This window comes from Microcaecilia unicolor, chromosome 6 (genome assembly GCF_901765095.1).
Source record: "Microcaecilia unicolor chromosome 6, aMicUni1.1, whole genome shotgun sequence".
Taxonomy (NCBI): Eukaryota; Metazoa; Chordata; class Amphibia; order Gymnophiona; family Siphonopidae; genus Microcaecilia; species Microcaecilia unicolor.
Genome location: NC_044036.1, coordinates 38436569 through 38462131, shown reverse-complemented (window position 1 = coordinate 38462131; position 25563 = coordinate 38436569). Strand labels below are relative to the sequence as shown.

The following is a 25563-nucleotide window of genomic DNA, read 5'->3' as shown; positions in this document are numbered from 1 at the left end:
TTATGCAGGATGGAAAGAACAGATCTTAAAGAAACTTCAGACCGTTCAAAACACGGCAGCCAGGCTCATATTTGGCAAAAAGCGATTTGAAAGTGCAAAATCCCTATGTGAAAAACTGCATTGGCTCCCAATCAAAGAACGTATTGCTTTCAAAATCTCCACCATGGTTCACAAAATTATCTATGGCGAAGCCCCAGGATACATGACAGACCTCATGACATAGACCTACCAACCAGAAATACATCCAGATCAACGCAAACATACCTAAATCTCCACTACCCAAGCTGCAAAGGACTTAAATACAAATCAACTTATGCATCCAGTTTTCCCTACGTGAGCACACAACTGTGGAATGCATTACCAAAAACCGTGAAAACAACATACGACCACTTAAACTTCCGGAAATCACTAAAAACTAACCTGTTTAAAAAGGCATACCCTACCGAACCAACTTAAATGCCTGAACTCTGCAACACAACAAAACCAAAGCATAACTCTTCCGCTCTACGATTCCCTATGCGCCTGTTCCTCATGAACCTTATTCTACCACATCATCACTTTGTATCTGTTCATACCGAAGTCAGTGAACGCCTCTCCAGTACTATGTAAGCCACATTGAACCTGCAAATAGGTGGGAAATGTGGGATACAAATGTAACAACTAAATAAATAAATAAATAAATAAAGGGTAGCTGGGGATATTCCTCCCAATTTTACCTCCTAAAGGTATAGATCATTACTTATCTGTAGGGAAGCTATTTAACACAGACCATTTGCCAAGGGGAACAAGACAATATTGTATATTATTTGGCTCGTATATTATTTAGCTCATTACTCTTCTAGAACTATCTTCTAATAAAGAAAACGGTTATTAAATAAACAATATCAATCTATTTAATCACCAAGCGTGTACATTTATGAAGACAAATGTTGCATTAAACAAAAAATAAAGAGAAAATATGCCTAGGTACAATTCTACCTTGACAAATGAAATCAGACAATGTAGCTGTCTGTTCGTCTGTCCAATTTAGATTGTAAGCTCTGTTGAGCAGGGACTGTCTTTTCATGTTAATTCGTACAGCGCTGCATAAGTCTAGTAGCGCTATAGAAATGTTTAATAGTAGTAGTAGTAGTAGTAGCTTATCACCTTATTTCACTTGCCCATCTCACATGCTAATAACTGGTTTCAAAAAGGGATTCTCAGGTAAGAAACACCAATTCCATCCATATTTTCAAAAACCAAATAGAAAACGATAACAAGTTTCAGGGTAGCACCTGGCCTTTCACTAACAACAAACCTTCAGTAAGACCAATGAAGTTCCTGTGCCTCCACTATAGCACAAATCCTCTCTGCTTAAAACCAGTTGCCAAATAATTTTTATGATCACCAGTGGCCACTAATTTTATGCCTCACTATATTAATTTCATCAGTGATAACAGAGGTGTTGTATGAAGGTTAGAACCCAAAGCTTCATTTTGCAGTTCAGACATTCAAGGCATCAAGGCAAAGCTGTTACTAACATGAGAACATCTTTATCAACGCAACTAACAGAATATTGTAGTCTCCATTTTATCCATTTTATATATGGCATCTGTATTTAGAGAGAAAAACAAATCAGTCTGTTATAAACTATTTTTATAAAACTCCATATTTACAATTACCCATCCTTAAGAGTTTAAAGATTATCAGCACACCTCAATTAAGTATTTATATGCACTACATACCAAGACTTCATAATCAGGTCCCAGATGGTCCTTCCATTTGGATATCAACTGATCATTCTGTGAAGAGTCTGTGACTGTCCCTAGATATAAAAATGCCTATTACAGTAACCCAATATCATGATGAGCACATGCACAGCTAAATATTTTAATAATAGTATAATCGAAATTTAAATGATCTTAGTACGGAATGCATTAACATGGGCCTGATTACAAAAAAAAAAAAAATCAAGATAGACTACAGAGGACAATCACGAAGATGCCCTCCAGGAGCCCCATCAATGTTAACAGGATTTCTTTTTGTTGTTGTTTTTCCTTTTAAGTGAACAAGCATCTTGAGAATTAAAACTGCATTACTCAAGCTCTGAAATCTACAGTGTATGGAATATTTAATATAATAAACAAACCATTAGGTAAGCTGTGAAGCAAAATTTCACATAGTATTGCCAAGCGGCAAAAAAGAACCCACAATCATTTTACTCTGTGATTTAAATGTTCATCATTCTGCAGCTGCACTACCCCCTTTGGGAAATAAACACCTGACAAGTCTTCATTGTTATCAAGGGACCACATCAGCACAATGCAATGGCAGACTTTATTTATATATTTGGCAGGTATAAACCCTTGTCTGATTTAATTAGGCCAGAGAGTAACGTGAGCTTTAATATAAGCTCTAGTTCTAAACCAGTGTTCCGTGGGAGCTCAGTTATCTTGACATTTATATCTTTGCAGCTTTCATACATGGCTGCAATACTGTCCTGGTTGCATAAGACAATTTGACAGAGCTAGATGGCACAAAATGGCTGGTTGTCCTGTATTTGACCTCAGCCAGAAGCTCAGTGCACATATAGGGTTCCCAGTATAAGTAATGTTTAGCAGAGAGTTCAAACAAAGTTTCAACAAGCACTGGCAGAAAAAAAAATGTTTTCATGTTTCTTTTTGTTTTGGTCTCTGCAAAACTGCCACAAAATAAAGTCAATAACATAATCGTGCTCACACAAACTATTTGTCTAAACTAAAAAAAAAAAAAAAGGCCAATATTCAGTCCACGACAGTGGACAGAATATAGCCCAGCACTGAATATCTAGACTTCATTCTGCAGAATTAAGCCGAGATATTCAATGCTGGGCTATATCCTGGCACAGATATTGAATGTCCGGATCAGTCACTGAGGCAGAAGTTATGCAGATGCCAGTCAATATACAGTGCAGGCGCCTGCAAGGCTAAGCGGGCAAAGATAGTACCGTAAAAGGCAGTGTCCTATCTGCCCGCTTAGCTCTTTAAGCAATGGAACTGAATATGCCTGGCTGGCACCCATGCAACTTCCAGTTCTTGTTTGACTCCACCCCAAGACTACTCTGGAACTAACCGGACACTATGTTTATTTACACTTTTACCGCCATTGCCATATAGAGGTTCTTAGTGGTTTACAATATGGAAAAATCTTCAAAATGAAAAGAACGCCATAATAAAAAATATACAAAAGACCAAACACATACATACATACCATCCATATAACATAATCTTATAAAACCTAAGTAAATAACAAGTTAATAAACCTTGCTAGCATCCTCAGACCAAATATCAAATGCTGATTGAAAATTAAAAGTTTTTAAAGACACTTTAAATTTCTTAAAATCTTCCTCAGCCCTAATATACTTAGGTAGCCCATTTCATTAGGAAAAGGAAAGCAAAAACAAAAAAAAATGGCTCTCTCCTGTGTAAATTCCCAATGTGCTTTAGATAATGGAGGAACAACCATTCTATGCCATACAGGTCAAAGTAAATATTCAGGGGCACTGCCCAGTTAAGTGTCGCTGAATATTGTCAGCAGTCTGCTCAGTGTGCTATAAATTATAGTCTGTTATTGGATTGATTACAAAATGATTTGTAGAATTGGACCAATCGTAATATCTCTAGGGTGGGAAGGATTGCTATGCTACCATTAAAATTATGGCTCTGACAAAGTTTCTCTAGTAATTTCAAATTCTGCCCACAAAATACTGAACTGAGTATCCCTATCAACCCACTCATTACTTTTACCTCACCCATTTCTATTCTTCTATCACCTTCTCCCACTACTCCAACCAGAGTTAACACCTAATCACACTGACCACCCTTCAACATCTTTCCTTCTGTGACTGTTCTCTTGTGCTTGACTGCTTAAATATTAAATGCTTTACTTTTTGTCTATTTAGATTGTAAGCTCTTTGAGCAGGGACTGTCTTTCTTCTGTGTTTGTACAGCGCTGCGTACACTTTGTAGCGCTCTAGAAATGTTAAATAGTAGTAGTAGTAGTAGTATTTAGCAAGCTTAACAAAAATATTTTTTGAGTTTATTTAGCTGGGAGAAAGGTATTCATTAATTCTTAAGCTGGGGCTACCCTGGACTCTAATGAGCTGAAGGAGAGCCACCAAATATCTTCCCATGCAGGGCCATGACACTACTGACCACTGTGTGCCAATGACATCCATCCCCTCCAGCCCAACTTCAAACTTCACTGGAGGATATCCGTAAGGTTGTAAGCATTTACAAATGCATTCTCTTTTGTCTATTGAGAAATGCCTTGTCCTTCAAGCATGAAGCTCTTCCCCAATCCACTTTCTGTCCCGAGTCTGGGTAGAAAAGAAGAGTAGCAGAAAAAAAAAAAGACAGACAACGGGAGCTGCCCCAGAAGTCTCTGGGGGCCACCATTGATCTCTGGCCCTTGCACTGAAGAACACTCATATAGGCAAAACAGAAGCAATTCTAGTCAATATGTCGCAGGGGGTTCTGGGTCTGTCAATTCCCTCTAAGCTGGCAAGCGGAAGTATTAGTTATTTAGGTACACATGTCTTAGCAAAGCTGAGTTATTTAGATTTAACTATGGGAGATTTACTAATTTAATAGAAGCATACTTGGCAAGATGGCAGTCTTTACTACTGGCATGACGGGCCACACTGCCCTGATTAAGTTGATTTTCTTTGTTTCTGAATATTCCTAAAGCAATCCCTAAGGAACAGTTTTAAAATACTGGGAAAGGTTATTACAAATAATAGGCCCAGTTTACTAAGCTGCGCTAAAGGCGCGCTATCGTTTTTAGAAAATGCTAATGCTAGACACCCATAGGAATATATGGATGTCTCTAGCATTAGTGCGCACTAAAAATGCTAGCGCACCTTAGAAAACAAGGCCCATTATCTTTACTCACATGTAACAGACAATACTTGTGAGTTGTGACAAGTATGGTGTATTGCTTGTTATATGCAAGTAATAATGAAGTTTGTAACAATTATCATTTTACAGGCAGATTTTTAAATCATTTGTTTGCTTTATTTTTGTTTAGTTTTGAGCAACTTGAATTATCTTGTGAACCCCGGAAACAGGCCGCACTGCCATCAGTGGTTTGTGGGGTGTGTGATATGGAGTCAGCGTGTATTTCCTTAATAAGGATCTGGGTTTTCTAACCCATTATAAACCATAAAGCTGTATTTCTCTGTTTATTACCCTCCTCTCACCTACCAACACCCATCCTGTTAGAATATCAATGAAATGCTTTGATGTCCCCATGCATACCCCCACCCTCCCACTCTGTCAGACTGTCAAAGTAATGCTTTGATGTTTCTCTTATATATACTATCTGCTAACACATTTGCTTATTTCCGATCTGACGAATAAGGGCAACCTTTGAAAGCTAATCAAGAAATGTATTAAGTTATGTCCAATAAAAAAGGTATCATCTTATTTTCTTTTCCATGTTTTATTTTGTTTGATTTCTATTGATAACCTTTAAGAGTGGACTAACACGGCTACCACACCTCTCTACTTCAGATTGAAGCTTGAAGCTAAGTGACCGCTCTTTATTTATGTTGCTTTGAAATATGTTTTTCATTGAAGATTTTTGTTGAGAATGTTTCCATTAAGATGTTTGGATAGGGTGGAGATTGGAGTGACAGATGATTGAGCGGTTATTTAAAAAGGCTAGCACTTCGGACAGCTGTGCGCTGTGAGAGGTCCGTTACCTTATATTTACACAACTGATGTAGTATCGGTTGCCGTTTTACCTAATTCCATATTTATATTTTGAAGTGCTATTGAGGGATAGGTTTTGTTTCCCCTTTTATCTGTTATATTTTGAAATTTTTTTCATATCATTCAATTATTTTGCTAGAAAGCATCTAAAATATTAAAAAATAAGACTACGATTTTTCTGTAAATGGAAATTTAAAGTTTTTAAACTTCCATTTACAGAAAAATCGTTGTCTTAGTTTTCTTATTTTGACACGAAACAAGCACTTTCGCATCCCCAAGGGATGACGTGGCAGAGTGTTGCAGAGGTACTCAATTTCAGTCAACAGGCCAATCAAACATCTCAGAGATAATACTTGATCTTAGTCTAATATAAATATCCCTAATAATTCAATTAGTAAATTTATTAGAAAACAAAATGACTTCCGTGTTCAGCTTGAGTAAAGATCAACACAAAAGACAGCAACAAACCTTTCCTGGATTTCCGATAATTTGACAAATAAAGAAAGGTAAGAGGATGTTAGCAATGAGCTTAATGAACGTCTACTTGCCTGTTTGATGTAACCTTTTCATTTCATTTGCATATTTTCTTCCTGTGTCTTCCTCATTATCACTGTCCACATTAGTTTCAATCTCTGCAATATCCAGTGGCAAAGACGATGGCACATTCGATTGTACTATAAAATAAAATGCATTTTTTAAAAATCAGCATAATCTACAAAGAAAGAAAATGCCAAATGAAAACTGAAAACCACATGGGAAATAAGGGTTACAATAAAAAGGAAACTATGTCTCTAAGTAAAAAATATCATCTCAGATGTACTTAAATAAATGCATGGACTGCAGGAATTACTGTGCAGTGGGAATCTTAACACTCTGCCTTTGGAAGCCAGCCCTGCCTTCCCTTGGGTAAGTCGCATTATCTACATACACACTAGATAACAAAAGGTCAGTTTTCAAAAGTACTCATATGGCCAGCATGGTGCTGATCACATAAGTGCTTTCAACTAAAAACGTCGGCCGAGGGAATGAATAAATTTTGGCTAAGTTGCTAAACAGACAAAAATTATCCATTTTACTGGAGGCAAGGTTAAGGGTACTACAGAGCTGAGCAAAAAGTTCTATCTAAGCAGTGCCTACACAGACAACTTTACAGAGGACTTAAATTATGACTAACTTTGATCTTTCTAATGCACAAGAAGTTGCTATTCTGAATTCGATGCTTGCTAGAACTGCAAATTGGTTACTTGATCATAAGATGAAATTGAATCCTTAAAAAAACAAAGGGATGTTTAACGTTAATTATCTATATCAATTTCAGCAATTCGAATGACAGTATCTCTAAAAAAAATGTTTTTTTCAAGATGAATGTAATTCAAATCAGTTAAACATTTGTTTTCTTAAAAAATGATAGTTCTCTCTATAGTTATAATATACATTACTGTGACTCATTGATAAAAAGGGATCCAATCTACAAAAATGCATTGTGCCCGACTTCTTCATAATACTGCTCTAAGACTTATCAAAGGTGCAAAGAAATAGGATCACGTAACTCCACTACTGATAGAAGAGCAATGGCTACCAGTTGCTCATAGAAGAACATTCAAACTTTTGACTTAGTTATAAGATCTATCACGCTGGGTACCAATTTGCCTTTCTCAGTTTCCTATACCGTATGAACCATCATGGTTGTTAAACTTTACATGACAGTTTTTATTGATAGTGCCCCCTTTTAAATACTTTCACTTGGACTCGATTTATAGCTCCATTTTTTTGTGTAATGGGTCCCTCTATCTATAATCATTTCATTTATTTTACTTTTATTATATTATGTGTAAACCACTGTGTCAGTATTGCTTAATTACAGTTTATTTAAAACCTAATATACAGTTAACTGCAAACTGACAATCAGCTGTTAAATGGATAACTTTATTTATTTACGAGTAAAAGAAGCCCGTTTCCAACAGAAAGGAAATGGGCGCTAGCAAGGTTCCAGGGCCCCCTCCCTACCTCCCTCCCTGTGCTCCGAGTTCCAGGCACCCCTCCCCTTCGAGTTCCAGGACCCGCCCCTCCCCTTCCCCCACCCCCTCCCCCCATTCCCTCTCACTTCCCATCGGTCCGCCCTGTGACGTCATCCCCAGGGTGGACCAATGGGAACTGTGCTACGAACCCAGGCATCCAGATGGAGGAGCAGATTATTATATAGGATTATTAGGATTTATTTACCACCTTTTTGAAGGAATTCACTCAAGGCGGGGTACTTACCCCTTAAGCCTGGATGAGTCAACAGTGGCTATAACTAAGTTATCCATTTAAAGTTATGGGTGTATATTCAGCAGCAGCAAAGCAGGTCTTAATGTACCTGTGGCATAACCGGCTCCTGCATTTTCAAAAATATGCTGCAGCCTGCAAGGCCAAAGTATCCACAAAGCTACAAGCCTCCTAATGGCATTTCAAATCTGTCCCCAAGATGTACATCTCTGTTGAACACTATGGAGGCAATTCTATAAAGTGCACCAAATTCTGGACAGAAAAAGCTGGGTGTTTAGAGGAAACTTCTATAATGGGATATGGTTTAATGAAACTTACTATACCACCTAAACTAACTCGCAGATCTAAGTGGTTTACAATCTAAAAACAAAATTCTGCAAGAGGAAAGGAACTACAATGACCAATAGGAAAGAGCATCACACTCATCCAAGAAACAATCTAACGCTGCCAAAAGAAAAAATGAGAGAGTCAGAAAGACCAGTGGGGACATAAGTGCGGCAAAGAAAAGCAAAGGACCCAGCTGTCATGTATCTCTGAAATCTTATGTAGGGTTGAAAACTTGATGAAAAGCCATGTTTTAGGACAGACTTAAAGTTCTTAAAAGATAATTCCACACGGATATTCAGGTGGAAGGAATTCCAAAAGAAGGGGGCATGAATAAAAAAGCATGACGTTGGGTAGATTCCAACTGAGCAGATTTGGGGTTAGGAAGTACCAGACGATGATCATTAATAGAACGAAGAAGACAGGGAGGAGAATATGGAATGGCAAGGGTTGCCAAAGAGTTGGGAAGACCAAACCTATGGGCCTTAAAAGTGAGAGTTAATACACTATGCGCTGCACAATAGGGAGTCAGTGATACTTTTGAAGTAGCAGAAAGGCATAATCAAATTTCTGAGCATAACTTGGAGGCATAGGTTTCTATGTAACTTTCTAAGTCTAAGTGCTTTGAAAATGAGCCCCATAGCAATCTAATGGCTGAATTTTGTACAGATTGGAGGGGGGGGGGGGTTTAAGTTAGCACAACAACCACCAAAATACATGATTTTACAATAATCTAGCCTCGTGACTAATAAAGAAAGAATAAAAGAATGAAATGTGTCAGGGTCAAAATAGCGTTGAACCGACTGAAATTGCATAAGTTACATACCTGAGGAGAGAAAGTGAGTTGAGAATCAAGAATAATTCATAAATAACAAAAGAATCTACAGGTACGATAGAAGTCCCAAAAAGGTTTAAAGTAACAGATGGAATAGGAAGACCTCCAGAAAATCAGCAGACCACAGTTTTTTTTTCGTTTATTCAGGACTAATTTGTGCCCAGAGAGCCACTTTTAGATTAACTCCAAAAGTCTTGAAGGGGACCAATGGATGGGTTGAAAGGGCTTGTTTAGAAAAGTTGTAGGATATCATCTGCATAAGTCCGCATCTACGCACCAACATTTAGGCATGCCCAATTACACTACGTCTATGGCAAGCTTAATTGTGGCACTCTAGCATGTAAATGACACTATTCTATAATACGTTAATGTAATTGTGGGAAATGACCATGCCCCACCCACATTACACCTCCCTCGCATTCTATGTAAGTTGCGCACTAAGATTACAGAATACCACTTAGCGCCCAACTAGCACTTACGTGCAAATCTAACACCCATGTGCGTAAGTGTTAGTATTCTATAATCTGAGCATGCAAATAGATCATACATTTAGGTGCTCAAGTTATAGAATGAGGACGTGAATATTTATATTTATTTAACACAGCACAATTTATACCTATGTGGTTCACAATAAAGCGAAATTACTCACCTGTAGCAGGTGTTCTCTGAGGACAGCAGGCCAAGTATTCTCACATCTAGGTGGCATCATCCAACAGAATCCAGTGCAGCACCAGGCTCTGTCGGATATCATCCAGATGTGAGAATACTAATGGCCTGCTCGTCCTCAGAGAAAAAAAAATATTGAAACAAACTTAAAGTACAATAAAAGTTTGGAAGGAAAAGAGAAAACAGAGAATAAAAAGTAAAAAAGAGAAAGAGCACATACTGTCCCTGATCTAGCAGGCTTGCAAACCTGAGAGTTACCACCAACCCAGAAGGCATATAGGGTTACACCGGAAAAGCTGTCAGAGAGAAAGGCTTTTAGACCCAATTTAAATATTATCAATCACTGTTCCTCTCAGAGGTCCAATGGCAGAATGATTCAGAGAGTTGGAGCTATCACTCTAAATGCTGTATGCCTGACTGTGTCCAACAGGATTATCTTAAAGGAGGGGACCACCAGCAAATTTTGCTGTGAAAAGTGAAGTGGTTTTTCAAAAGTGGCTGAATACCAGCCTGCTTCTAGCTGTCAGGAACTAAGCCCTGAGCAATGATGGTAATAATCACATCAGGGTCATTCTACACCACAGCACCTTACAGAACACTGCAGCTTGTACACTAGCATATAGATCTGGAAGTTGATATGGGGTGCCACATGAAAGGAAAGAGATTAGTTCAATTGTCCAACCTTTCCTTTTTTTTTCACTTTATTCATTTGTGACTTGATTTTATAACTTGACACCTATATGTGAAGTACATAAAGCAACCTATTTTAAGCCTATTTCATTAAGTATTAAAAAAATATTCCGACAGTAAGGTATTCATTTCACTAATATGAAAATTTATGGACCATCATACTCTGATTATTTGGATATCTAGACCAGCCTCCATATGTACAAGGAATTTGTAATCATAGGTCCAAATATTTTTTTCATACTGTAAGAAATGCATACAAAAGTGCATAAATGTATTAACTTTATCAAATTATAAAAAAATAGAAAAAGCATCATTACTTTGGGGCCCTTTTACTAAGCTGTGGTAGGCTCTATGCGTGTGCACCAAAATGAGACTACCGCCAGGCCAGCGCACCCTCCTGGGTAATTTCACATTTGGTGCGTGCCCATAATGCCTAGATGAATTATTTATTTACTCTTATGTACAATGGTTCTGGCGGTAATCGGCACTTGGCGCGCGTGTGAGTCTTTACCACTAGATCAATGGGTGGCGTTAAGGGTTCAGGCCAGTTTTCGGCGCATGCTGGTTACATTTTTACCACAGGCCCTTTTCCCGTCCCATTAAAAAAAAAAAATGTTGTAGATGCGGTAAAAACTGGCCCGGTGCGTGCTCAATACATGCACCTACACTACTGCAGCTTAGTAAAAGGACCCCTTAGCTTTCAAGGAGAAATTAGACCTTACCTACTAATTTGCTTTCCTTTAGTCCCTCTGGAACGGCCCAGGATTGGACTGATGGGTTGTGTACTCCTTCCAACAGGTGGAGACTGAGAACTTCTGACTCTAGGAGCCCTGGCCATGTGACCCTAGACTCAGTAAGTGACTACCAAAGCAGGAAGATAGAGAAAAGAACTACCCTCTGTGCCCTCTCTGATTTAAGCAGCCACGAAAACACGGAAAACAACATGCTGAAAAAGATATGGAAAGGCCGCATCACAACAGCTCACACACAACTCACTTGGAAAAGTGGTCTGGCTGATAAGAAGGGCACATTCTTACAATTTCCCTTCAATTTAATATACTTTAACTGTAAACTGAAAAGAACCCAAAACTCAGGAAGCAGCTCCGTCCTAGAACTCAGAACCAAACTAAGGACCCTGAACTGCAATTGAGAAATAGATGGAATTACTCTGAAAAATAAACAAGAAACAACTCTTCAAATAATACGGGTGGGACCTGGGCCGGTCCGGAGGAACTAAAGGAAAGCATATTAGCAGGTAAGGTCTAATTTCTCCTTTTTTAGTGTCCCTCCGGACCAGCCCAGGATTGGACTGATGGGACGTAACAAAGCAGTACGTTGAAGGGAGGGACCCCCAGCAAGCCCGCTGTAAGCACCCTCACCCCAAAAACCGCTTCCTTGCAACACTGGATGTCTAAACTGTAATGCTTAGAAAAGGAATGAAGGGAAGTCCAGGTCGCTGCCTTACAAATCTCCACGGGCGGCACCAGGAAACCCTCCGCCCAAGAAGCTGCTTGTCCCCTAGTGGAGTGAGTCTTGATCCCCTCTGGGACGACTCTCCCCGCAAGGAGGTAGGCAGAAGCGATCATCTCCTTAATCCACCTAGCAATAGTGGGCTTAGAAGCTGCCAAGCCCTTACGGGAACCACCGAGGAGTACAAACAAGCGATCCATGCGTCTGAAGTCCTCCGTAGCCCGTAAATAGCACTTAAGAACCCTCTTAACGTCCAACAAACGTAACCTCTTCTGTGACTCAGAGCCCGAAGAAGACCCCAAGACAGGCAAACTGACCGACTGAGAAAGATAAAAACGCGATACCACCTTAAGGAGAAACGAAGGCAAAGGACGCAGAATTACGCGCTCTTTAGAAAACTCCAAAAAAAGAAGACCTGCAAGAAAACGCTTGGAGTTCCGATACCCGCCATGCCGATGCAATGGCCACCAAAAACACCGTTTTGAGAGTCAAATCCTTAAGAGTACAAGCTGACAAAGGTTCAAAGGGAAGTGCCAACAGGGTGGACAATACCAAGTTGAGATCCCAAGATGGGAAGGCTGCTCTAACCTGCGGCTGAATGAGACAGACGCCCTTCAGAAAACGACTTACCTTGAACCTGACCTCAGAAACGGGACAACGCCGCAACCTGCACTTTAAGGGAAGAGAGAGACAAACCCTTGTCAAAACCAAGCTGCAGAAAATCCAACAGCTCCGCCAAAGAGACCCAGAGAAGAAATACTTCGATCAGCACACCAAGCCTCAAAAATCCGCCAAGTTCTTACATAATTTAGAGACGTAGACCGCCTACAAGACTGCAACATAGTAGCAATCACTGAGGAAGAGTAACCCCTTTTTCTCAGACGGGCCCGTTCAAGAGCCAGGCTGTAAGATAGAATCGAGCCGGGTCTGGATGACGAATGGGACCCTGAACTAGCAGGTTGCTCTGAACCAGGAGGCGAAGAAGGGGCGTAACCAGAAGACGCCGAAGGTCTGCATACCATGGCCGACGAGGCCAATCTGGAGCAACCAGAATCACCGGTCTCCCGTGTGCCTCGATCCGCTGAAGCAACCGCCCTACGAGAGGCCATGGAGGAAACGCATACAGGAGTCCGGGAGGCCACTGCTGTAAGAGAGCATCTATCCCTTCTGACTTTAGATCTTTTCGGCGACTGAAAAAAAAATCGGGACATCTTTGCGTTGACGCTCGAGGCAAAAAGATCCACCCGAGGAGTCCCTCACCGGGTCACAATCAACTGAAATGCACTTGGACCCAGAGACCATTCCCCTGTTTGGTGGCAGGTTTGTATTAGAAGTGAAGTAACACTTCATTTTCTATTTTTAACAAGCTGATCAAGTTAATAAATTTATGCACTTTATATGCATTTCTTAAAAAAATAAAAAATATTTGGACCTATGATTACATATTGCTGGTACATATGGAAGCTGGACTAGTCCACATCTCCAAATAATCAGAGTATAATACTCCATAAATTTCCATATTAGTGAAATTAATACCTTACTTGAAGTGGAATGTTTTTTCATTCCTTATATTGATTGCAATTCCAGAGGGTTTTGTGTTTATATCTTATAAAGGAAACATAGGTGATAATATGCTTTTTATAGGAGAAAATATTTTTTCACTCAACGAATGAACTCTTTGCAGGAGTATGTGATAAAAGAGGTTAGAGTATATGGGTTTTAAAAAGTTTTAGACAAGTTCCCGGAAGAAAAGTTCATAGTTTGCTATTGAGACATACAGGGGGAGGCAGCTGCATGACCTGGGATTGGTAGCATGGAATGTTGCTAATAATTAGGTTTCTGCCAGGTACTTGTGACCTGGCTTGGCCACCGTTTGGAAACGGGAATACTGGGCTAGATGGACCACTGCTCTGACCCAGTATGGCTACTCTTAAGTTCTTATAAAATAGACACCTAAAACCAACCCCAGCAGTATGCAAATGCTGGTGCACACATTTACAGCTGTTCCAAAGCAGGTGTAAATGTATGCGTACTTTAAAAATACATACATATATCATACTACTACTATAAATCACTTCTATAGCACTACCAGTCGTGCGCAGCGCTTTACAATTGAACATGAAGAAAGACAGTCCCTGCTCAAAAGAGCTTACAATCTAAATCAGGACAAACAGACAGGATCAATAAGGATAAGGGAAGGACAGACAGAAGGACACAAGGATAAGATAAAAGTGACAAGTCAGGAGTCGAAAGCAGCATCAAACAGGTAGGCCTTTAGCCCGGATTTGAAGGCAGCCATACTGGGAAAAGACCAAGGGTCAATCAAGCCCAGCATCCTGTCTCCGACAGCAGCCAATCCAGGCTTCAAGAACCCGGCAAGCCCCCCCCCCCCCACCCAAATTAATAATGTTCAATGGACTTTTCCCTCAGGAATCTGTCCAAACCCCCTTTAAATTCCGTAAGGCCAACTGCTGTCACTACATTCTCCGGCAACGAGTTCCAGAGTCTAACTACACGCTGAGTAAAGAAATCCCACTGCTGCTCCCTGTGATCTTGGGCAAGTCACTTAACCCTCCATTGCCTCAGGTACAAACTTAGATTGTGAGCCCTCCTGGGACAGAGAAATATCCAGTGTACCTGAATGTAACTCACCATTAGGTTACTCCTCCACTCCAAATATCTTGCATATGTGCTTATAACTCGCTTGAGCTTAGATTTGGAAAAGGTGAGTAAATTTAAAATCCAAGCTATCAGGCCAGTCCTGACTTCCTCACACAGTGTATGAATATAGGTACAAATGCAGGATGTATAAACTATGTTCCTAGACTGCCTAAATCAAAAAATAAGGATTCTAGAACACAGTTACCTCTATCCAAAGAGCGTTCTACAGAGAATGAACCAAATGGCGGCTTCCTTCGGGCAAGAGTGAGATGCACAATCTGTCCCGTGTTGCGCAATGTCTCAAGGACCTCTTGGTTGCTGAATTCTTGAATGTCAATACCATCAACCTAAAGTTACAAAATACTAATAAGAGTAATCTCCATTTAAAAAAAAATTGATTTCATTTAGACAAGCCACTAGTTTTCTTCATCCACAAAAGATAATCAAAGTACATTTTACTTCAAGTTTAAAATCAAAATCTTAACATTTAAAAAATGCTGAATATTCTTCCAGTAATTCCAGCATAGGAGCTTTACATTACCAAGGAGCTTTGTTTTCAATTTTTATCTAATGAAATGTAATACAATTGAACTATTCTTGAAAAGAAAGAAAATAGTATATGCATATGTACATTTACAAAAAGGGAAGAAACGAAATTCAATCCATTTATATTGGTGCAGGAAAATTAGAAAGGAGTTTGAAAAAGCAATGGTATAGGGTTAGTGGGGGAAAGGAGTCAAGCAGGATCTTCATAATCCTCAGAATGAAACCCACTGCTACTTCTCAGAAAAAAAAACTAAAAGACCCAAGAAAGACAGATGTAAAATGTAAGACACAAGAAGGGCTGTTTGCAAGTTGTTTTAAACGTGCATCACATTCATACTGATGGTAAAATACAAACTTACCATCAAGAGCAAGGTCTAATGCTGTATATCAGTGCCCTTGCTTTGCTGTTTTTATGTATATGTTCTTATATAGATATTTATTATTTATTATATATATGTTGGGAATCGTATACATGCTTGTATATATATACAATTTTTAAATACATATAATGCGTTTTTTGTAATGGGATGATTGATTTATTTATTTATTTGTATTAAGTGGTCCTTTCTATGTACACCACATACTTATTTATTCATGTTTAGATTTTACATACATGTATGTATAACATTTTATTATCATTTTATAGCTTATCTATTTGTTCATAAATATATGAGAAACTATGGTGGTATGTTGTTTTTATATTTTAAATTTGATGTTTTATTTATTATAATTCAATCTGTTTGTTTATTGTAGCCCCTGACGCAGTCCTTGGTGGGCGAAACACGGCCTGTGTCGGGCAATTTGTTTACATGCGGTATCTTCAATAAAATCTTTCTGATGTTATATTGATCTGCTGGCTTCTTTTTCCATATAGGATTTTGCAGATCGCTTGCCTTGTTGTTTTTTGGGACCCCCATGTAGTTCTACATATTCACCATTTGAGATGACTGATGAAGTGCATTGGGGGGGGGCAAATCTCCTGAGTATTCTCTTTTTCTCTTTAATTATTTTCTTTATTATCTTAGCTCTAATGTCCTCACTAGTGGACGAAGAATTAGTTTGTGGATATTTTTTCCTATTTTTCATTGTATCCTGCTGCTATGATATTTGCTAGGATATTTTTTGTGTTTAAATTAATAAAGTAAAAAAAAAAGAAAGGAAGAAAGAAATCTGCATTTCCATATAAAGGTACAAGATCAAAGGCCCAAAATCTAGCCATATCATTCCACAGTGTTCTAAGTGGTTGTAGTATAGCACTAGAATGTAAATAATCTGGAAGTGATTTTAGCAGTTTTAGGTGTCACAGATGACAATGCCTTTTCCATCCAAACTGGGGGGTGTAATCACCTGTATTAAAAAAGCAATCACCTAGATATCCGAGTAAGCAAGCCATATTATAGAGTTTAATACCTATTAAATTGGAAAACTTTATTTTTGATTTTTTTTTTCCTCCCCAACAAAAAGATGCCTCCAGGTTCACTGCTTTTCTCTGTTTATGAACGTCTGGACGATGCTTACACCTTTCATTCACAGTGAAAAGTTCCTCTGCAATTTTATCGTTGTCACCTGCAGGACCAGACCCCCATGATGGATTATGTCTGTGTGTGAGACACATGGTCGGCAGACAGGTCATCCCTTGGAGGAGGACTGAGTTGTTGGGGGCCTTAAAAGTCTCCGTTTTCATCCAATGTTACTTACGGGGAAATGCAACACAAATTGCTGATGCATCTTTATGTTTCACCCCAAAAAGCTTTTGTGCTACAACTGAGACTGCATGCTGTCTGTCCTAAGTGTGGCTTTTCCAATGCAACTCTAGCTCATATGTTCTGGTCCTGCCCACCAATAATAATGTCTCTTTGGAAGGACATCCTTCACTCTGTTCATGCTCTTTGGAAAATTCCAGTTCCTTACACTCCACAATTACTTTTTGGTACGTTTTCCAGGCCCCGTCCTACGATGCAGGGTTTTGCACGCTTTTTGCACTGTTGTCGCCTACTGGTGTTAAAACTCACGGTACTGACGGTGCAAATGTGGTGAGCTCTGAGGATGAATCTTTTAACAGTGGAGAGACACTATATTCAAGACCTTGATTCTCCTGTAGGTCGTAAGTTTCAAGCCACCTGGGAACCTTTCTGGCTGTCATTAACCTCTGTAGCCTGCAGTCGCATCCTTAATGGCTGATTCTTTGTAGATAACTTGTTATATACTCTCTTTGTAATGTGGGAAATTGTCAGTGTGGGAGGGGGGCATTGGGAGGAAGTGTTTGTTTATCTGTTTTAATGAGCAAATTATCCTCTGTTGCACCTTGATTATTTGGATACTGTTGTTTATTGCCTTGTGCTTCCAGTTGTAGGTTTTCCATCTTGTTGATCAATAAAAATTGTTTGAAACATAACTGATATCGATACTACATTGTAGATTTTTTTTTAACCTGAGCAGGTATCAGCTGAATAAGGGCAGCCTGGGACTGGCCTTATTAACATTATTGGGGGTTAATTCTGCAAATGGTGGAGAGGGGCAGAGGGGAAAAGATCAAAATATAATCTATTCTAGATTGGGACCTCTGGAAAGGTGAATACGTTCTCTACCATTGAGGTGAAGAAACTGCCAGGTTTCTAGAAATCAAGGTTAAGGTACTTTATTCTTGATATACCACTAAAGGGTGAACCATCATAGCGATTCACAATATAATAATGTTAATAGGAGAGATTACGGAGAAGAATTCCACAAATTATAGGAAAGAAAAAGGGAAAGGAGAAAGGAACAATCCAATAGGCCAAGGCATGCGGTCACAGCCTCACAACCTGGTGAGGAAAGGATCAAAACAAAGTAGACAGGACAAGAGGAAGAGGGCCCAAAAAGTCCAAATGTCATAGCATATCCCCATATGCTTGTCTAAACAAATAAGTTTTCAGGACTGTCCTGAACTCTGAATGGGATCATAATTGACACATACCAGTGGAGAGTGAGTTCCGAAGAACTGGCCCTGCAACAGAAAACACTGATTTCCGCAAAGTAATTAACAGGATCATATAGGGAGATGGCACACCAAACAGTGTTGAGCCTCGGAAAGCAAATCCCAAGTAGGTGAATATGGCAGTAAGTAGTTAGACAGGATTGGTAGTTGACCAGATATAACAGTCTTGTGGATTACAGTCAAGATTTTACATTGGACATGAAATTGTACAGGAAACCAATGTTCCCATTTTAATAAAGGAGTTACATGATCATATTAGGTCAGGTAAACTCATATGTGCTACTTTATATGTATATCTTGTTGGGCAGGCTGGATAGACCGTACAGGTCATCATTATCTGCCGTCATCTATTATGTTACTATGTATATTTCCATCCTCCCAGTATCAGTTTTACTGCAACATTTTGTATCATTTATAGAATGAAATTTCTGTTGGTTTAGCCTTTCAAAGTATTACATAGTAGATGATGATGACAGCAGAAAATGACCTGCACGGTCCATCCAGTCTGCCCAACAAGATAACTCATATGTGCTATTTTTTGTGTGTATACCCTACCTTGATTTGTACCTGTGCTCTTCAGGGCACAGACCGTACAAGTCTGCCCAGCACTATCCCCGCCTCGCAACCACCGGCTCTGGCATAGGCCGTATAAGTCTGCCCAGCACTATCCCCGCCTCCCAACCACCGGCTCTGGCGCAGACTGTATAAGTCTGCCCAGCACTATCCCCACCTCCCAACCACCAGTCCCTTCTCCCACCACCGGCTCTGGCACAGACCGCATAAGTCTGCCCAGCACTATCCCTGCCTCCCAACCACCAGCCCCGCCTCCCACCACCGGCTCTGCCACCCGATCTCGACTAAGCTCCTGAGGATCCATTCCTTCTGCACAGGATTCCTTTATGCTTATCCCACGAATGTTTGAATTCCGTTACCGTTTTCTTTTCCACCACCTCCCGTGGGAGGGCATTCCAAGCATCCACTACTCTCTCCGTGAAAAAATACTTCCTGACATTTTTCTTGAGTCTGCCCCCTTTCAATCTCATTTCATATCCTCTCGTTCTACCGCCTTCCCATCTCCGGAAAAGATTTGTTTGCGGATTAATACCTTTCAAATATTTGAATGTCTGTATCATATCACCCCTGTTCCTCCTTTCCTCCAGGGTATACATGTTCAGGTCAGCAAGTCTCTCCTCATACGTCTTGTAACGCAAATCCCTTACCATTCTCGTAGCTTTTCTTTGCACCGCTTCAATTCTTTTTACATCCTTAGCAAGATACGGCCTCCAAAACTGAACACAATGCTCCAGGTGGGGCCTCACCAACGACTTATACAGGGGCATCAACACCCCCTTTCTTCTGCTGATCACACCTCTCTCTATATAGCCTAACAACCTTCTAGCTACGGCCACCGCCTTGTCACACTGTTTCATCGCCTTACAATAGTTATAATAGTTAATACTAGTGAGTACTAGTGAATGCATTAGTATGCAAAGAGGCATACTTTCAAAGCACTTAGCCTTCCAAAGTTCCCTAGAAACCTATGGAACTTTGGAAGGCTAAGTGCTTTGAAAATGAGCCTCATAGAGGCATATTTTCAAAGCACTTTGGAAGGCTAAGTTCCATAGGTTTCTATGGAACTTTGGAAGGCTAAGTACTTTGAAAATGAGCCTCATAGTGTACCCATCTCTAATATGGGGCATAAAGTAGAAACATTTAGAAATATTAGTCAAAATGTGGCTTGAGAAGTTAAGTCCCGCGTCAAAAGCTACCACTAAGATCTTAAGGGAATCAGAGATGGAAACAGTGGTTCCAAAGAAACATCATCGAGATAGTCCTGGAGAAGGGAATTACAAGAAAATACCATAGCCTTAGTTTTGGAGAGATTCGATTTCATCCTGTTTAATTCTACCCAAGAGAATATTTTTTCCAGCTTAGAAATGAGATTTGTCTGTGTTGAAGGGTCATCAGGACTAATGGGACCCAAACCTGTACGTCATCAGCATAGATGAATGGAGTAAAGCCAAGTTCCTGTCCCAAATTTTAGACCAACAATATGACATCACCTTCTTGTGACCAAAACTGGGTGGGACAGCCGTCGCTGCGTTTGCAGCTCAGCCAGGCAGTGGAGGCAGAGAATGCATTCCAAAGCCTGTGGAAATATAAGCAGAGATAGTAAAGCAATACAGTGACAATCTCTCTAGTACTTTTACAGTGTCACACAATAAAGGAACTCCCTTACAGTAATCAACTGGAGACACCACTGATTATCGAGATCTATCTAAAAGTGGGTCAAAAATGATATTGAAGTCTCTGTCTATGTCAGTATGCCCTGAACCATCTGTAGATGACCCAAAATTGTTTTAAAAAATCATACTGATTTAGGGCATAGATATTTACTAATAACAAAGGTTAGCAATTCAGAGCAGTATGTGTTATGATGTATCTACCTTGTGGGTCCACACTGCTCTTATGTTTCTCCAGTATCAACCCTTTCTGAAAAAGAATAACTCCGCCAGCTTTTCTGTTCTGCGATGGTCACTCCACATAGCCTCCCACTCACCAGCGACATAATTTTTGGTGTTCCCAGGAGCTAAATGCATTTCCTGTAGAAGTGCCACTCGAACTTTATGTTGATTTAGCGCCATCTTGTCTTGATCGGCCTACTCTGTGGGCCTTCTCCACCCACAACAGGCCTTGGTGAGTTCCCAACTCCAGGGACTTTACCAGTCACAATTCCGAGAAGCCCACCAGTTCATTATCTTTAAGGAATTCAAAGTCTGATCAATCTAAGATCATTCCAAATTAACCAGTCATTTAAGAACAGAATCAAGTTACTGAACCTCCAGGTCCACTTTGTCCTCTGTGTCACTGACACTTTGTTGAAGCTAATCAAACTCCAGATCATAACTATCTAGTCTCTCATTGTCTGCTTCTGCTCTATCAAAAATAGATTGCAATTTCTTATCTAGCAACGTTTCCACTGCCGCCACCTCAGCAGTAATTTCTGCTGTCCAGGCTGAACACACAGAAGTGCTCAGAGGAAAAGCAGCATCCACCATTTTGTTCTCCGGAGTCTTGCTTTTCTCTTTCTTTACTTGGCGGTTTTGCAGCTATTTGAGAAATCTTATTCTCACATCCAAGCTGATCAAATTAGCACACACCAGGTGAGTATTAATATATTAAAAACAAACAAAAAAGAAGGTTTTGTAGCTGCTGTGACGGTTGAATTAGAGGGGATGTGCAGGAGAACCATGGTTCAGCATCTGCTCTCTTGCATGGTATCATGTGACCTCTATGGTTCTAAATTTAAATGAATAACTTGATTGTTTAAATATGGGATTGCGCAAATAGTAGTCCTCCTAAACTGAAAAAAAAAACTATCCAGATAACTGCTGAATATTGTCACTATCCAGATAGATTTTGGCCCTGCCCCCAGAAAAACCCAAATGTTCTGAAATGCAAATAGGTGAATTTGGCAGGATATAAAGTTGCTCAGCCCAATTAGCAATTAACCACACTCAAATTTAGAACAAAAAAAAAAAAAAAAAAGCATTTATACATTTAGGGCCTCGTTTACTAAGCCGAGCTACAGGCGCATCAGTGCTATTAGCGTGCACTGTGTAGGCACCCACAATATTCCTATGGGCATCTACACAGTTAGCGCATGTGCTAAAAACGCTAGCGCACCTTAGTAAACAGGGTCCTTAGTATCTGATGCTCAGCACCTAAGCGCTTCTGAATAGCAAACAATAATCTTTTATGTCAGTTTGTTCTATTTGCATTATGATCCACATAAATGTTAAGTTCTGCCAGTATCTGCAAAGAAACCTTCTTAAACCCTCCCAGGTATCAAGCCTTCCTGCTTATTCTGCACCTTTGAAATGATTTCCGTACAAGTTGCATAAAGAAACAATTTACTTACGGCAATAATTCTGTCCTGAGCCTGGATGCAGCCACTCTGGTCTGCAGCACTGCCTGGAATTATACCTTTTACAAAAATCCCAGAGGAATCTACATATGAAAGACACATTGAACCTTAGTAGTGCATTAATGAAGGAAAACTTATTCTAGACATCTAGGCTCATTCTACTAAATATACATAGGTATTATTACCGATCTGTAAAAAGAAGTATTAAAAAAATATATATCCTCAACTAGTTGAGTGGAGGAGTGGCCTAGTGGTTAGGGTGGTGGACTTAGGTCCTGGGGAACTGAGTAACTGAGTTCGATTCCTTGTGACTCTGGGCAAGTCACTTAACCCTCCATTGCCCCATGTAAGCCGCATTGAGCCTGCCATGAGTGGGAAAGCGCGGGGTACAAATGTAACAAAAATAAAATAGATACCATTGGAGATTCTACATGGAATGTTGCTACTATTGGAGATTCTACATGGAATGTTGCTACTATTGAGATTCTGTTGCTACTATTGGAGATTCTACATGGAATGTTGCTATTCCACTAGCAACATTCCTTGTAGAAGGCTGCGCAGGCTTCTGTTTCTGTGAGTCTGACGTCCTGCACGTACGTGCAGGACGTCAGACTCACAGAAGCAGAAGCCTGCGCGGCCACATTGGTGATCTGCAAGGGCCGACTTCTACATGGAATGTTGCTAGTGGAATAGCAACATTCCATGTAGAATCTCAAATAGTAGCAACAGTGGAGGAGTGGCCTAGTGGTTAGGGTGGTGGACTTCTGTCCTGAGGAACTGAGTTCGATTCCCACTTCAGGCACAGGCAGCTCCTTGTGACTCTGGGCAAGTCACTTAACCCTCCATTGCCCCATGTAAGCCGCATTGAGCCTGCCATGAGTGGGAAAGCGCGGGGTACAAATGTAACAATCAGTTGAACAGGCCTCCTCATGGAATTTCCCTTTGATAATTTGGTCAGTGTGTGGACAAGTGTGCAAAGCATTGATACAGTTGCAAAATGTGTATCAGAAATGAGGCATGGAGATGACATAAGAGATGGCAATTTTCCACCTCTGACACAACTCCACCAACTTTAACCGCACAGAAAGGTAGGAGGGTAAATCATCAGCCTGCACTTTTACACAAACAGATACAGATTTACCAACATATTTTTGCAGCTTGATTTTTATTACATTTCTGTGTCTGCTTTATTGTATTTTATGCTGTTTTATTTCCATTTACTTAATATTAATTATTTCATTTTGTAAACTACTTAGTTATTTTGAAGATAAGCAGTATAAATTATTTTTAAAAATTGCTCTGATTATTTGCCCCCTTAATGTACATGCTTTGGTTTCTCTGAAAACAGGGGTCAGTTTTACAGTCCTCTTAGAACTCTGAGCTACCCATCTAAATCCAATCTAAGGCAGGATTTTTCCACCACACAAATCTCAACTGGTGGTTCTAGGCAGATTACAACATAAGAGACCAAAAAAACCAGCGTATGGGGAATTACATCAATCACAATACATAGTTAAAGAATAAAAATTAATAGACTTGCTTCAAATTAACAAAATAAAACTCCCAAGCCTTATCAGATAAAAAAAGTTTTCAGTTTCCTTCGAAACTGAAAATAATTAGATTCAGTTCTGATATATTGTGGTAATTCATTCCATATAGAGATAACATGGAAAGAAAATAATAGATCTAATTGACGCTTATACGTAAACCTTTAACAATAGGATATCTTAGTACAAATGTATTAAACACCTGAGATGAAGAAAAAAATGAATGACACAAAAGTTGGATTAAGAGATCCGGTAAATTAGTATATAATATATAAAAAAACAGTACATGCAATTTTGAAAATAATTTGAGATTTTAAGAGAAGCCAATAAAGCCTTTGAAGATACCCAGAAACTGCTGTATTTTATATCAGCTGGAGTTTTCTTAAGAGCATAGAATTTAATGAATTGCAGTAATCCAAATGGGACAAAACAAACATTTGGATCAATAGATCAAAATGATGCTCATGGAAGTACGATCTTATTAGATATAATTGTCTTAAACAAAAGATAGTTTTCTTCCATAAGTTAGCAACTTGTGGTTCAAAAGTGAGAAAAGAATCCAAGACAACATCAAGAACATCTTTGAATTAATCTCACAGTACATCATTCATTTCTAATAAAAATATATAAATAAAAATCTTACCTATATTAGAAGCTCCAGAATAGCCAACTATTGTCACACCAAGGCTTTGCCCTTCCTGTTTTTTAAGCTCAACATTATAGATATCATACCCACCAAGGTTATTCTGCAAGACAATTAAAATGGAAATTGTGTTGAAATGTTTCCTACACTAATATTTTGAGGTTCACAGACAATTCATTTAGAAAGATCAGATTAGAGCTGGTACTGGGACATTTCAAGAGCGCAAAAATGACTTAACCTGTTACCAGTAACTGCAGATTGTGGCCGATCCTAGTCAGTTTGATTAGTGGTCCAAGGACATCTAGCTGGGCAGATTTCTACCCCAGTAGAGCAACAGAGGGTTTACCCATCCTCAAGGCCTCAAGCAACCCCTATATAATTAAAAGCATGTGGATCCCTCCAACCCCCCTTTTAAATTCCCCTCCCTCCTAACTCACACACTCTGAATCAACAACTTTTAATCATTGTCAGGACTATAACCACTTTTCATGCTGACAATCAAACCACTCATATGTAAATGGAGAAAAGAAAATGAATTAGATGGTACCTATTTGTGGACAAGTCAAGAATGGCTCCTTCAGAAAACAATATATTTGTGAATAAGAATTGCATGCCCTATATTTTCATGACAGTAATTCATAGTTGTCCCCCATCTTTCTTTTTAAGAAACAGTTAAGAATTTGGTGTAATAGCAAGCCTGTGCCAAATCAAAATAACCTACCTCTAACTTTATTGGTCAATTCATGTTGTGTGTAAAGGCGGGGTCTTTCATAAATGCCAAGTACTTACTGTGTTAATATACTGGTTCTGTGAAGCAGGCAATGAGGTAACAGGGAAGCTTTCCAGAGCTGGTGGCTTCACAGAAATGTCTACAGCTGGATCTCTGGCAATAAGCATCCTGACTGATTTTCCAGTGCTCCTCAGAACCTGGGCAACTTGTTCACTCATCATTCCTTGCACATTTGTTCCCCCAATTTGTAAGATATGATCCCCTGTCCTGAGTCTTCCATCCTACAGTACACCATATTATGTAAAAACAAAACACTGGATTATATGTAATTTTCATTAATTGTGGTCCATTAAAAGATAGCGTTACAAAGATATTTCATTCTCAGGAAAGCATACAACCTTGAGCCTAGAATTAACAGCATTTAGGGGTTCTTTTACTAGGCTGCAGTAAAAAGTGACCTTAGCATGCCCTTGCATGTGTTTTGCCCACACACTAAGGCAATTTTTACAGTTGTAAAATAGTCGAGTTTCTATTTTTTGTATTAAT

General features: G+C 39.5%; 1 protein-coding gene across 2 annotated transcripts in view; it reads right to left on the bottom strand.

Annotated features, from left to right (window-relative positions):
- The window catches only part of PATJ (PATJ crumbs cell polarity complex component), a 429677-nt gene that overhangs the window by 343211 nt on the left and 60903 nt on the right, over positions 1 to 25563 (bottom strand). For both annotated transcript variants that reach the window (XM_030205409.1, XM_030205410.1), the window contains exons 8-13: positions 25077 to 25298; positions 24288 to 24390; positions 22092 to 22180; positions 14852 to 14993; positions 6281 to 6406; positions 1725 to 1804 (exon numbers count right to left, since the gene is read on the bottom strand). In XM_030205409.1, coding sequence (XP_030061269.1) covers positions 1725 to 1804; positions 6281 to 6406; positions 14852 to 14993; positions 22092 to 22180; positions 24288 to 24390; positions 25077 to 25298 — 762 coding nt within the window. The remainder of the gene's footprint in view (positions 1 to 1724; positions 1805 to 6280; positions 6407 to 14851; positions 14994 to 22091; positions 22181 to 24287; positions 24391 to 25076; positions 25299 to 25563) is intronic.